General features: G+C 33.8%; 2 protein-coding genes across 6 annotated transcripts; both read right to left on the bottom strand.

Annotated features, from left to right (window-relative positions):
• Positions 1-2,338: 2,338 nt before the first annotated feature.
• LOC102581868 (uncharacterized) lies at positions 2,339-4,429 on the bottom strand. Its single transcript, XM_006349238.2, has 2 exons — positions 4,181-4,429; positions 2,339-4,045 (listed from the first exon to the last, which is right to left on the bottom strand). The coding sequence occupies exon 2, from the start codon at positions 3,796-3,798 to the stop codon at positions 2,602-2,604; it is 1,197 nt and encodes a 398-aa protein (XP_006349300.1). The 5' UTR covers positions 3,799-4,045; positions 4,181-4,429; the 3' UTR covers positions 2,339-2,601.
• A 2,829-nt stretch (positions 4,430-7,258) lies between these two features.
• On the bottom strand, positions 7,259-12,566 carry LOC102580625 (COX assembly mitochondrial protein 1). 5 transcript variants are annotated; one of them, XM_006349234.2, is made up of 5 exons: positions 12,430-12,566; positions 12,022-12,120; positions 8,298-8,364; positions 7,856-7,960; positions 7,259-7,750 (listed from the first exon to the last, which is right to left on the bottom strand). In XM_006349234.2, the coding sequence occupies exons 3-5, from the start codon at positions 8,340-8,342 to the stop codon at positions 7,655-7,657; spliced, it is 246 nt and encodes an 81-aa protein (XP_006349296.1). In that variant the 5' UTR covers positions 8,343-8,364; positions 12,022-12,120; positions 12,430-12,566; the 3' UTR covers positions 7,259-7,654. The 5 variants fall into 5 exon arrangements, with proteins under 5 accessions (XP_006349296.1, XP_015165019.1, XP_006349295.1 ...); XM_015309533.1 differs by lacking the exon at positions 12,022-12,120 and adding an exon at positions 9,670-10,632; XM_006349233.2 differs by lacking the exon at positions 12,022-12,120 and having other exon boundaries at positions 12,430-12,565.
• Between the last annotated feature and the right edge of the window lie 657 nt (positions 12,567-13,223).

Genomic DNA, 13,223 nt, shown 5'->3' with positions numbered 1-13,223 from the left:
GGGACCCACCACTTATATAGTATGATGATGATATATATACCCTTGGTAGTCCAAGGGAACCACCACTTATATAGTATGATGATGATATATAGTAAGTTGGTAGTCCAAGGGAACCACGACTTATATAGTATGATATGAGCTCTTTTAAGGAAGGAAATAACGGGAATAACCACCACTTATATAGTATGAAATCATGGGAATACCCTGGGACCCACCACTTATATAGTATGATGATGATATATAGTAAGTTGGTAGTCCAAGGGAACCACCACTTATATAGTATAGTATGAAGTATGATAATGATATATTGTAAGTTGGTAGTCTAAGGGAACCACGACTTATATAATATGATAGGAGCTCTTTTAAGGAAGGAAATGACGGGAATACCCTTGGTAGTCCAAGGGAACCACCACTTATATAGTATGATCCAAGGGAACCACCACTTATATAGTATGATCCAAGGGACCCACCACTTATATAGTATGATCCAAGGAAACCACCACCTATATAGTATGATAGTACGAAGTATGATGATGATATATAGTAAGTTGGTAGTCCAAGGGAAACACCACTTATATAGTATGATCCAAGGAAACCACCACCTATATAGTATGATAGTACGAAGTATGATGATGATATATAGTAAGTTGGTAGTCCAAGGGAAACACCACTTATATAGTATGATCCAAGGAAACCACCACCTATATAGTATGATAGTACGAAGTATGATGATGATATATAGTAAGTTGGTAGTCCAAGGGAAACACCACTTATATAGTATGATCCAAGGAAACCACCACCTATATAGTATGATAGTACGAAGTATGATGATGATATATAGTAAGTTGGTAGTCCAAGGGAACCACCACTTATATAGTATAGTATGAAGTATGATAATGATATATTGTAAGTTGGTAGTCTAAGGGAACCACGACTTATATAATATGATAGGAGCTCTTTTAAGGAAGGAAATGACGGGAATACCCTTGGTAGTCCAAGGGAACCACCACTTATATAGTATAGTATGAAGTATGATAATGATATATAGTAAGTAAAAAAAAAAAAAAATTTTTGATAGAAGTAGAATAGAAAATAGAAAAAAATAGAAAGTAGAAATAGAAAATATTATATAAAAGAAAGAAATATTAATAGAAAGAAATAGAAAGTAGAAATAGAAAATATTATATAAAAGAAAGAAATATTAATAGAAAGAAATAGAAAGTAGAAATAGAAAATATTATATAAAAGAAAGAAATATTAATTAGGCCACGTGGCCATTTTTGATTGGCTTGGTGGTAGTTGAGGAACCACCACTTATATAGTATGATTTAATTCTTTTGAGTTGTCAAATGAATTTTTTTGTTTTAACTATTTAGAAGAGATATGGTCAGCAGTTTACATTAGTTTCTTAATTACTCATCATTCACCACATTTATTTGAACATTATTTATGGTGGAACTAATGTCACGCTCAAGTTAAAAAAGGAGATAACGAATGATAAACCGTAGTACAAGTAGTTAAAAGAAAATATTAAATACATACGACTTTATGAAAACAATGTTAGTTGATATAACTCTTTGCAAAATATAGTAAAAACATACGAACCAAATTTTATGATTAATATATAGATTTTATTTTTATAGGTCATGCATTAATATTCTTGTATTTGGTTTTCCTTTTTTTAGAAAACTTAACAAGAGTGATAACTATTTACGTATAACACTTGACAGTGTGCTACTGCCATGCATCTTGTTTACAAATTAACTTTTTTTTTTTCTTTCATAAACCCCTTTATGCCTTAATATATGCTGGAAAACAAGAGTTCACACTAAGGCCCGTTTGGGCGTAATTATTTTTGAAAACTCAAAACAGCATTAATGTTATATTGAATTGATTTATATAGTTTTGACCAGTATTAACCGCAGACCCAAAATAACTTTTAACTTCCAAGTGCTATTTTTTGGGTTAAATATCACAATATTTAGTTCGAAAGAAAAGGAATGGAGGCAATTATCTTCCCAATTTCTCTCCCCATCTTTTTTACTGAACCTCTTCAAGAGCACCAGCAGTACCATATGAAAACACTCGTCTTCTCCTTCTACTATTTTTTTCTAATAATTTCTTGTCAAATATACTACAAAACATTTCATCTGAAAAAAATAACTTAGAATCAAGTAAATATGTGGGGATTTAGCATAGATCACAACATCAATTTAACGAGTAATCAGGAAACCTTGATAACTACCTGGAAAAGAAGTACCTAGATGCAGAAAGCCACACAAAGGGGGTCCGGGAGCAAAATTTGGTTCGTATAATAGCCATTCTCCAAAGGTGTATATGCAACCTACAAACTATTGGTTGACATTCAGCAACTAGGAAGAACACACAAACGAAAGAACACTTTATACAAGCACCATTTCGTTAGATTTCACCTCTCAAATCTTGTTTGCAAGTCCTAGTTATTAATCAAAAATGTACCAAACATCAAAATCACTCAGATATAATGAACACAAACAATTTAAAACCCAAAAAAGTGACCCTTCAGTTATCCACCACCGTGAAAGTAATAAGAGAATACAGGAAAGATACAGCCCAAGAAAACTATAAGGGACCTTGAGCTTGTGAGGGTGGAGGATGCATAGGCCAGCCAAGAAGTTGAGGTGAACCAGGAGGTGTTGAGTGCTGACTAGGAGAGAATACACTTAGTTCCACAAAAGCCACCCCTGAGGTTGCATCCTTGTCCGTTGTTCGAAAGGAGATGGATCCTCTCTTGGTTGAGGCAGCTGAATTTCTCCCAGGACTGCTCACCATACTTCCTCCAAGGGTACTTTGGTTAGCAATTAGAGAAACGGTATCATTTTGTTCATCACTTAACCTTCTCCTAGCCTCTATATCCCTCTCTGAGCTCTTCTTCAATGCTAAACAATCTCGCATGGGCATGACAATGAGCATGAACATGCCCATCCCAATACAAAAAAAGAAGGAAACAAAACCCACAAATGCAAGAGCTTGAAAAGGTAAATGTTCTGGCAGTGTTCTAACAGTTAAACCGAGTAATAGAACCCTTACAGGAAAGAAAGCTGAAACTGACAACACTAGCATGTATACTCTCTTTTGCAGACTCCTATTGATAACCAAATGCAGGATTCTTCCACCAAGCCAGAACAAATATGAAGTTAGCATGATGGCAAAAAGACCAAGGCAGAAAGTACTCAACAAAGGGTAAGTGCACAGGGCAACATCATTTTCAAATTGCTTGACTGGACTAGTGAAATAATCTGGCAAGTGTTTCAAGCTATTCTTCTTAAGTTGTGGTCCAGCCAAAATAAGCACGAGCTGTAGAACAAAAACTGGGAGGCAAAAAAGAAGTATGTATCCGACTGTTTTGCCATTCCATTTCTGGCTTAAAGTTCCCGACTTCTGTAAGGAAGCGCGAAGGAGAAACACAACGGTTAGGTACAGGCAAGGTTCTGCAAAACCTAAGCTCGAAACAATGTAACACTTGCAAACAGTTTCCTGCCATCTGAAACCAAAAGCATTCAACAATCTTCCTTCCCCTCTAATCAAGTTAAGCCGAACAACCTCTCCAAATCCCCACCAAATTGCAAACAATATAAATACAATCCGGATAATCCAAGGACCATGAAAATAACCAAGCTGATTGTAACCTTGCCCGCGAATCTTCGTATGAAAGTATATCAAGTACAGTATACAATACAAGCCAGCAAGTACCAAAATTGAAACAAGTATAATAGTAATTACACCTAGTGCATCAACAGCAAATCTCGAATAGGGCATTACCCAAACCACAAATTGCACGCATGCTCTCTGACAGCATGGAGACCTGAAACCCTCACTCCTCCCTCCACCACCACCTCGAAATCACAGATTTAACTCCTCTCAATCTCTCAACCTCAAAACTACCATATATCAACAGTCTCGAGATCTGATCACCAACCACACCGCACACCAAAAACACCAATTCCACCCTCCTTTTTTCAAACTTCTTCAACAATGAACTCTATCTATGTTCAACGTGATTTCCCTAAAAACAAAACCGTACACAAAATGATCACAGTCTAGACATATATAAAGTAGAAACAGTGCATTTATCTCTAAACAAACCCTAAAGCAAAAACAGTACGGATACATGCAAAAATTAGAACAAACGAAAGCTTACCAGACGGAGAATCTTGATCTGAAAAGCGCAAATTCTGAATCTTCTTGTATCCAGTGAGAATCGGGAGAAGAAGAAAAAAACCCTAAGTACAGAAGAAAAAAAAGAGAGAGAGAGAGAGAGGATTGATGGAAGAGAAGAGTGAGGGAAAATGGGGGAGAAGATAGAGGGGGGTGTGGGGGTAGTGTGGTAGGAGAGCTTTGTTGGAAACAGGCTGTCGCCAGCGAATAAACCAAACCCAGAATTGGAAATTATAATTGAGATTTATAATGTTTAAATGTGAAATATACAAAAATATAATGAAAAAATGAAATACTAAAAATAACAGGCTGTATACAGCTGGATGTTCCGAACCTATAGCTTTTGTAATACGTCCGAGTCTAGTTGTCAAACCTGACCCTGGCGGCGTTTACGGTGAATGTTCTAACTTTGATTTTTTTTCTCTTCCTTTTTATTTTCTGTTAAAAAAAATAGAATAATCAATAGTAATATGTTTTTGAAGATTATTTGTTTGACGTTAATTTTAAAAATTCATCTTTAAATATTTATTTGATCATAAAATTTAATTTATTTAGAAAATCTAATCTTTTAATAATTTTAAGACGGTGTTGGTCATAATCGTTAAACTCCGAAACACATAAAATTCAAAATTTGACAATAAAACTCAAAATTTGAAGAATACCAAAAAGTCATGTACTCTAAAAAATTCAAAAACAATTTCAATTTATATTCATGGCCAAACACAACTTTAACTTTTAAATACCATCATTTTGAAAATAAAAACTATTTTTTTCTAATATTTTTCTAAATTTCAACTTCAAAATCTATGAGGATTAAAGACATTGTACAAATATTTTTGGTCGTAGAGTTTGAAAAATATTATAAATTAAGTCTACTCATAAAATAGTTTTAAGTATTTATTTATTTTTAATGTTAATCTACAACATGATAAAATAATGAGTGAATTAAATTGTACTGGTGGTGTAAACAATAGTTGCACTATCACTTATAGCAAAATGATTTTTTTTTTGCTCATTTAGAGTAGTAAAACGACATTAATTAATGTGTTGATTTAACAAAAAATATGATAGAATTAGTTGAGATACTTTAAAAATGTAGGTTGCGAATATTTCCCTTGATTTGAAAGTATGCTCCAATAGTGGCCAATCATTGGCATTTTATGTTATTTTTTATATATTCTTTTTATATTTGACAAATTTTGGAAGGTTAATCGTGCACGTATTTTGATTCAAATTTTGATACGTAATATATCTATGCTCGATTCTTTTTACTTGAATAACAAGTTATCAGTTCATTTTCAAATCGAATAAAAGTGTTCTTGTTACAGTAAGGCATGAACCATGTTGTATGTCCTCCCAATTGAACAACGTTTTTTCTGTTATAACGGACATAAATCATGACGTGCGTTCAACTCACATGTAACACGTGAACAAATCAAGAACGAAATATGTTACTTTTTTACTTAGGAGGAACAAGTGATAATTGGAGATTAATAATTTTTTTATGACAATTTATGTCGTATCAAACACATATTAGAAAAGCAAATATTGAAATTGATATAATCTTTAAAAAAAAACCAACTTATTAATCAAAGAAGATTTCTTAAAATATGCTCTATTTTTTAAACACCTAATTCCCCAAAGTAACTTTAAATTTGCTTCCATTATTTCAAAGGGAAAAAAAAAACAAAAATAGAAAATAATGTAAAATGCCATATGAATACCTTTTTGGAATATTTCTGAGTCTTCCAAACACTACAAAAGGAGTGATGCTATTCGACTTTGTATGGGGATTTTAGATTGGAAAATGAATTGGTGGCTTGCTTATATGAACTTATATAATCCTTTCTCATAAGCTAACTTTTGAAATTGAGTTAGTCGATATGTCATATTTTTATATAGTATCAGGGCCAAGTCCATTTCTGTTTGGACTCTTAGTACACGCTAAAGCTGGACGGCTTGAGCACGAAGGGGTATTAAAATTGGTTGGAAAATTGATTGAAGGTCTACTTATATGGACTTGATAATCTTTTTCTCATGAGTTAGCTTTTACAGTTGAGTTAGATCCATTTGTCATAAGTATAATTCTTTTTTTCATGCAACAATATTTGGCAAAAGACATATCGGCTAATCCAAATCAGATTAATTCCTAATCCATTTCATTTTCTTTTGACACTATCGACAAAGATAATTTAGCTTGTGGAGGGAACAAAGTTTTGGTTAGTTAGAAATCCAAGACTGAATAAATCCAATATTAAAATTTGATGAGTTAAATTTTTTTACCTTCCAAGACTAAATTCATTGCATTCTTGATATTATATATGGGTCTAGAATTTCCTGTATATTAATATTATATATCTTATCCTATGTGTGAAAAATGATGTGTTAAGCTTTGACACATTGAACTTTAAAATTTGAATAGGAAGATTCTGTTTTAAGCCATGAAAGTTTCTATTTAGACATGTGATACCACCATAGAGACCTACAACACTTGTATATGTCCCAATTTTGGCATCTCATAATTGCTTTTATATCAAGGCTTAATTTCACTTAATACCTTTCACCTCCTACCAATAACAATATTCAGTGTCCACCAGCAACAAGTATCATGTAACTCTGTCCACCAAGATTAGGACAAATGGAAAAAATCACCTAGTGTTTTTTGTCTCAACGAAATTGAACATGAGACCTCTTGATTCTCAACCACTTCGTTGAAGACTAGGTCACACAATTGGATGCTAGAACTGGTGTTAATTACCAGTGGTGCACTTCTAAAATAGAAACAAATTTGGAACTCTCAAACCTCCATTTGTGTTGCAACAGGAAGAGTTACTACTCACATTATTCATTTTGAAAGGAATAGAAATAATGTTTGATTTAAATAACAGCAAGAGTCCATTTAAATATCACATTGGCCATCCTACAGAAACTCTATTTTTGTGGAGCAAATTCATGGCAAATATTCTTCCAACTGGCCAACAACACAAGCTTAAGAGTTTAGTATGCACTCCAGGCTCCAAGTTCCCAAAAAAAAAAAAAAAAACTTCGCTTACAGCTTGTATTAGAACAATTCACATTTGCTTTGTCTAAAAATATCCAAACAAGGTCTATGTTTGTGCTGGATCACCTTGCACGCACCTCGACTAATATTAAGAGGCTAGCTACCTCCCACCAGGAACATTCTATCAGTTCACACAGTTATTTCAGTATTTTGATGTTTGACATTTTACCAAAATTGAATGGTCTGATAAGTTGCTCCTGTAATTTATCAATTCTTGTGTCTATACATCTTATTTACTTTAACTAACTTAAATAATGGAGATTGACGAAAACATCAGAATAGACGAACGACAATTCTATTCACCAATCTTTCTCTGATAAATCCTAGCCGTTAAGTTTTCCTTCGTGTGTTGAAATATTGCACAACAGTGTCTTGTCAACATAACTATTATCAGATTCAAGATTGCATGTCAGCAGTTTCTTTCCTGTAAGCTTGGAGCCTCTCTTTCAACTTCTTGCTCTGTTCAAAATTTGCTTTCCTCTTTATAGCTTTCTGCAGAAGGACATCATATTTTTTTAATGGCTCATACATGAGGAACACTGAAGATATGTTTTCAAAGACATATAATTTCCGAATAGGTAAAGCAAGAAACCTTACTTCCTGCCTAAAGCACCGGTCAAGCTTTACTTTCAGTTCTGTGCATTGCCCAAGGAATTTTCCTAGTGGGTGGTCTGTATGACATTTCTGAAACTCTTCAATTATCTGCACCACGGCGACATAGCCATCTTTAGTGTATTTGAGATGTTTTGGCAATTGTTTCTTGAAATTAACCAATAAAAAGAACAAATTAATCTACAAACTATGATATACACACGACGAGACTACATGTCAACTAAGTTGCACCGACTCTTCACTTTTGATGTCACACCCGTGTTGAATTCTCCAAAAATACAATACTTTTGGCGAATCCGACACGCACCCGTTGACATTTTGAAGAGTCCGAGGAAAATAGCATGTCAATGCAAATAAACACATGCAAAGGCAGTGCTTCAAAAGCACAAGATGAATCTAATCTAATTTAACAATGTGAGAAACTTACATCAGCACATAAAGGGTGTCTATGTAGAGTCAAAGGTGGATGCATCTTCTTTCCTTGAGTTCAAAACCTATAGAAGTAGGAAAAAATTTCAAATAAATATTTCCCCTTCTCCATGAAGTAAGAGAAACATAAAGAAAAAGAAACAATAGAAAAGAAAGAAGTATCAGGAAACAAGTTTGCATTTTGAAAAAAGAGAGAAGAAAACCATTATTGTTACAAATAGAAGTCAGGTACTAGGTTCTTGAGAAATAACGGATAATGGTGAAAATTCCCAGGCATTAAGTGAATTATGGTGGGGGATAATTACACGTACAACAACAAAAGGTAAAAATATCCTTTTTCAAGTTAATTACATCTCCTTTCACCAAAATCCAAATAGCATTGCGATCAGGTAACATAAACTTCTATAACAATGCATAACCCTTCGGTAAAAGCATTTCAGATTTCCTTCCCTATTTTCAACCATTCCCTTTTCTGTTGATTTAACAAACCCGTTGCACCATATATTCCACATCCAAAAGATTTTGTACAGGCACTTCATATTTTCTGTCTTTTACTCTACTTATCTTCATTTTTGCAGCTCATTTTTAACTAAATATTAATTTCTGCATCCAATCATGGCTTATTTTGCATTGATCAACAATGCAACAAATTATTAAAGCAAAGACATGCAAATTGACTAGCCCAATCTATTGAACCTTCTCAAATATCTAAACGAACACAGTGAACGTTGTATCCCATTAATCATGACAGATAGCCATAGTTTTCACTCAACACGTCCATTGATTGAAATGTTTTTCCCTACTATTAATTCCTTGAATAAAACATGTATAATTGGTCAGAATTTATTTGACTAAGGAAGATCATGAACTACCTCATTGGCAATTAGCATCATCATAGATAGATGAGCTAATGCTTTGGGTATTGCCAAGGTTGGTCAAAGTCAAGTAATCACTAATCCACAGGCTTTCTAAAGGTAAGTATTGCCCGAAACCTTTAACTTTAGCAGAAGTAGATTGCAATTGTCCAACTGTAGCGACATCAATCCACAAGCTTTCTAAAGGTAAGTATTGCCAGGGTTAATCAACTGCCAAACATTTTTTACACTTGTTGCTTCTTCTGACATAGCCAAATGAAAGAAAAAATTCCCTTGACAATTAAGAGAATAACCTCAATAATTTATTACCAGTAAATTCAACTGTAATTCCAGCGAAAATGTCACAGAATAACTTAGCCAAAAGGCCTAGAATTTCATATTTCATTAATGAAGATTGGTGCTTATGACAGTGATCAAGTTCTAGAGACTGAACTTTCATATACTGAACTCAGATAAATCTCTAATAGGTATCGAAAGAAGCAAAGTAAGAATTACCTGATCGGAGAAGATCGGAGGTAGAGGTGGAACGCTGGTGCCGGAGAGAATGGGGCTGCAGATAAAATTAGGGATCCGACTCTTGATTTCCCTTTACCCTTAAATAGTATTTGGGGATATTTGATTTCTTTTTTATATATGTGGAGTGTTTTAATCCTCTACTTTATTTTCCCTAAAAATTTATAATAGTATACTTTGTGATTGAAAATTAATTAATTCCGCATGAATATTGTTTGTCACTTACACCATACTAGATGTTGTGTGCCCGTGCTGTCTTATTTCATTTAGCCATTAGAATTTCTCATGAAGATTCTTCTTCAATAAAAATCACTTATGAAACAAAGTAACAAATCAAATGAACCATGCATATGAGTTGACATAATGCATCTAGCTAAGAAGCAAACACGGACACTTTACAACATAACTAAGAGTTTGAGACACTGGGGAGTAAAAGTAAAAATTAAATCTAAGTGTTTTATAGATTTAACATTTCCAGTTCATTTAATACAAACTTGCTTCTAAAATATTTCTTTTTCTAGGCAAGCAGCAAGGTGTTTTCACTTGACAGAGAAGCATATCCCTCTTTAAATGGCCTTCCTGGAGCAACACTTCATAGCATAACTCCAAACCATACTTTTTGCAAAAAGGGATTCTAGATTTGCATTTGACAGCATTCCGGTTGTACTATCCAAGACCGCCACCTTCCAAATGTTCATATTGACTATCAATCTTCTAGAAAGATTTTAACTCAAGATCTTGAGGTCTTAGACCCTTCTTTGTATCAACCAATTTTTCAGCACTTGTGTTTCATGGCCTACTTTCTTCTGCAGTACAATGCTGATAATCGCCTGGAGAACAGTCCATGGCATGGATAATTTGTTTGATTCTCCATACTTCAAACTCCGATCAAAGAGACGGGAGATGATTAATTGTCCACTCCTCTTGGTCAAATTTCAATTAAACCTAAGCTTATCCGAATAATCAAAGCTCAACTATTTTATACAAAACAACAACACTAAAGGACTGCACTGATAGCTAACTTAGCACTTGTAAACCTCAATTATATAAAGGAATCAATCATCAGCCAGAAACGTAAGATAAAATGAGGGCTATCCTAAAGTAAAGACATATAAAAGCTACTAAACAAATAATTTTAAGGCAAATTGGCCAATAAAGTAAATTAAACAGCTAAAGCAAAAGAAAATTACCTTCTTATGAATAAATGGAAAAAATATGCAGAATAAACATATATACTCAGTCAGTCTAAAGCCTCTATTCATACATGAATAAAAATGTATAATCTTCATAACATGATAGAAAACAAATAAGTAAAAGGTATTGCACCAGTCAGAAATGAAGGAGAAATTTTCACAGGTAATTACTTATATGTAGTTTGAAAATTGATTAGTTTGGTCTTAAAATCTAATACATCTGGAAATTAAAACAAAACAATGGCAACAGATTGAGCACACAGTTATTTTGATCTCTAACATGCTTGTTGATTATTATTTATAATTAGAGGGCGTTGATTGAGCAAACATCAGGAAATATGGGGATCAATATAGCATTTATGGCAGCAATGAAAGGCTACGAAATGGTTTTGAAATTGCCTTCGTACACGAGCATGGAGAGGAGAGGAAAAATGATAGCATTTAGAGCCGATTTAATCCTCATCGATCCAACCCAAGGAATCATAGGCACTGTTAAGAAGGCTTATGAACTTTTGGAATCTACACCTAATGCTTTCATGCTTCAACAATTCTACAACCTGCAAACACTCAGGTAATTTTAAGAAACCTAACTTAATTAATGTATTCTCTGTTTTACTACAGAATTCTCAATTGCTTCATATCGAAAGCAGGATCATTTTGACACAACAGGCCCTGAAATATGGAAAGAAACTCTAGGTACATATTTTTCATGGGAATACTGGTGTTGGACAATATCTTAAATCCAAAAATCCTAATGTCAAGTTAAATATATACTCTAATGTAGTACTCTTGATTCCTCGAGACAGAATCGGCAAACTTCCAAGATAATCCCATGTCAAGAAATTGAGAACAATCCTATGTCCAAAATAGTTAACGTTGTGCTTATATGGACTCGAGCCAACTGAAAGTAATATGCTGAATGGTGGAAAATCAGGTCCTCATCAGATAACGGGAAATAGGGTCGGATTCAAGCCAGATATCCTTGACATAGATCTAATGGAGGAGCATCGACACTGAAAAAGTAGTGAAGGATTTCCTAGCTAAATATAACCAAAGTTACAAAATCCCTTGGAAACGAAGTTTGTGATTAAGATATAATAGAGCTAATAAGTGAATTTCGTGCCGAAGAATCAAGGATTACCTCAACTAACAACCACGTATCAAGTGTAATTCCACAAGTGGGGTCCGGAGATGGTGGTGCAAGGATTATCGATGGAAAAAACCTGGGCTTGAGGAATCACTAAATAGCAGAAGTTGACACATACCAATAGTTAGCAGAAGAACTTTTCTCCAAGACAGGACTAATTCTGTAATTAGTTTGTAACAAAAGATAATACTAACAAAACGCCATTAGGGTCAGCGATTTTCTAAAGCAAAATACATGAGAAAGTTAATAAGTAGAGGCACCAAACAATAATCATCCAAATCAGTAGTTGTTGTCTGTACATATGTATGTGAAGGTCACATTAACATACTCATGTAAGAATCTATTAAAATTTTACCCACAAAACAAGTGCAATAAGAGAAATTAATTGGAGAAAACAATTACCGCGAAAGAAGTAGACACCTGATTACAAGTGAAGATGGAGTATGACAAGGAAACTGAGAGCTTGAGTATCACAAGAACGAAGAAAGTCGGCAAAGTAGCATCGCAGATCGCAGGTAAAGAGTCGGTCTTTTGAATGGGGAAAAAATGTGAAATGCCTAAAATACCCCCTGGACGACCAAAGTCACATTGACCGCAATACCCTTGGCCCTTATTTAACCCGTTTGGCCATAGATTTCCCAAATAATATTTGGGGGAAAATTTGGCAAATAGTGTTTGTCCATACAATTTGCCATTATTTGGCAAATATCCCAAATTCCCAAATACTAGTTTTTTTTAGTATTTGGGCTAAATCTCATTATTTGGGATCTTTTGAAAATTGAAATTTTACCCCAAACTTTTATCTTTTACAAAAACACCCTCTATAGTAGTTGTTTGCGTTGTATTACATAATTTTTTACGTGAACACCAAAATAGTGATGAAATATTCAGTTAATATGAAAGTGATGATACGATTGTTGATGAAAATGATGAACAATCGGCTCAAGGTAACAAAGTCATGTGCTTTGTCTACTTCACGATGTATGAAATGATGTTTGTTGCACTCACTCCAAACTACCACATTGCTCTAGTGGCATGGAAACTACTTGTTATTTGTTGCAACGAAGATCCAATTGACTTGTAATACAAAATTATGGTTAGTTTTGATAGTTTTTAAAACTTATGGGTATAAATCATATTTTTCTAAAAAGTGAAATATATTTCACAAATACTATGGCCAAACACATGATGAAATT

Source organism: Solanum tuberosum, unplaced genomic scaffold, assembly GCF_000226075.1.
Source record: "Solanum tuberosum cultivar DM 1-3 516 R44 unplaced genomic scaffold, SolTub_3.0 scf00105, whole genome shotgun sequence".
Taxonomy (NCBI): domain Eukaryota; kingdom Viridiplantae; phylum Streptophyta; class Magnoliopsida; order Solanales; family Solanaceae; genus Solanum; species Solanum tuberosum.
The sequence above is the reverse complement of the archived record's forward strand: the minus strand, read 5'-3'. Positions and strand labels throughout refer to the sequence as shown.

What these genes read in the sequence shown, in the direction of transcription:
- LOC102581868 (XM_006349238.2), bottom strand. Translation starts at nt 3,798, where the DNA reads ATGCCCTATTCGAGATTTGCTGTTGATGCACTAGGTGTAATTACTATT.
- LOC102580625 (XM_006349234.2), bottom strand. Translation starts at nt 8,342, where the DNA reads ATGCATCCACCTTTGACTCTACATAGACACCCTTTATGTGCTGAT. An exon ending in GACACCCTTTATGTGCTGAT is followed by an intron (nt 7,961 to 8,297) that starts GTAAGTTTCTCA and finishes GCCGTGGTGCAG; the next exon opens with ATAATTGAAGAGTTTCAGAA. An exon ending in ACCGGTGCTTTAGGCAGGAA is followed by an intron (nt 7,751 to 7,855) that starts GTAAGGTTTCTT and finishes GTCCTTCTGCAG; the next exon opens with AAAGCTATAAAGAGGAAAGC.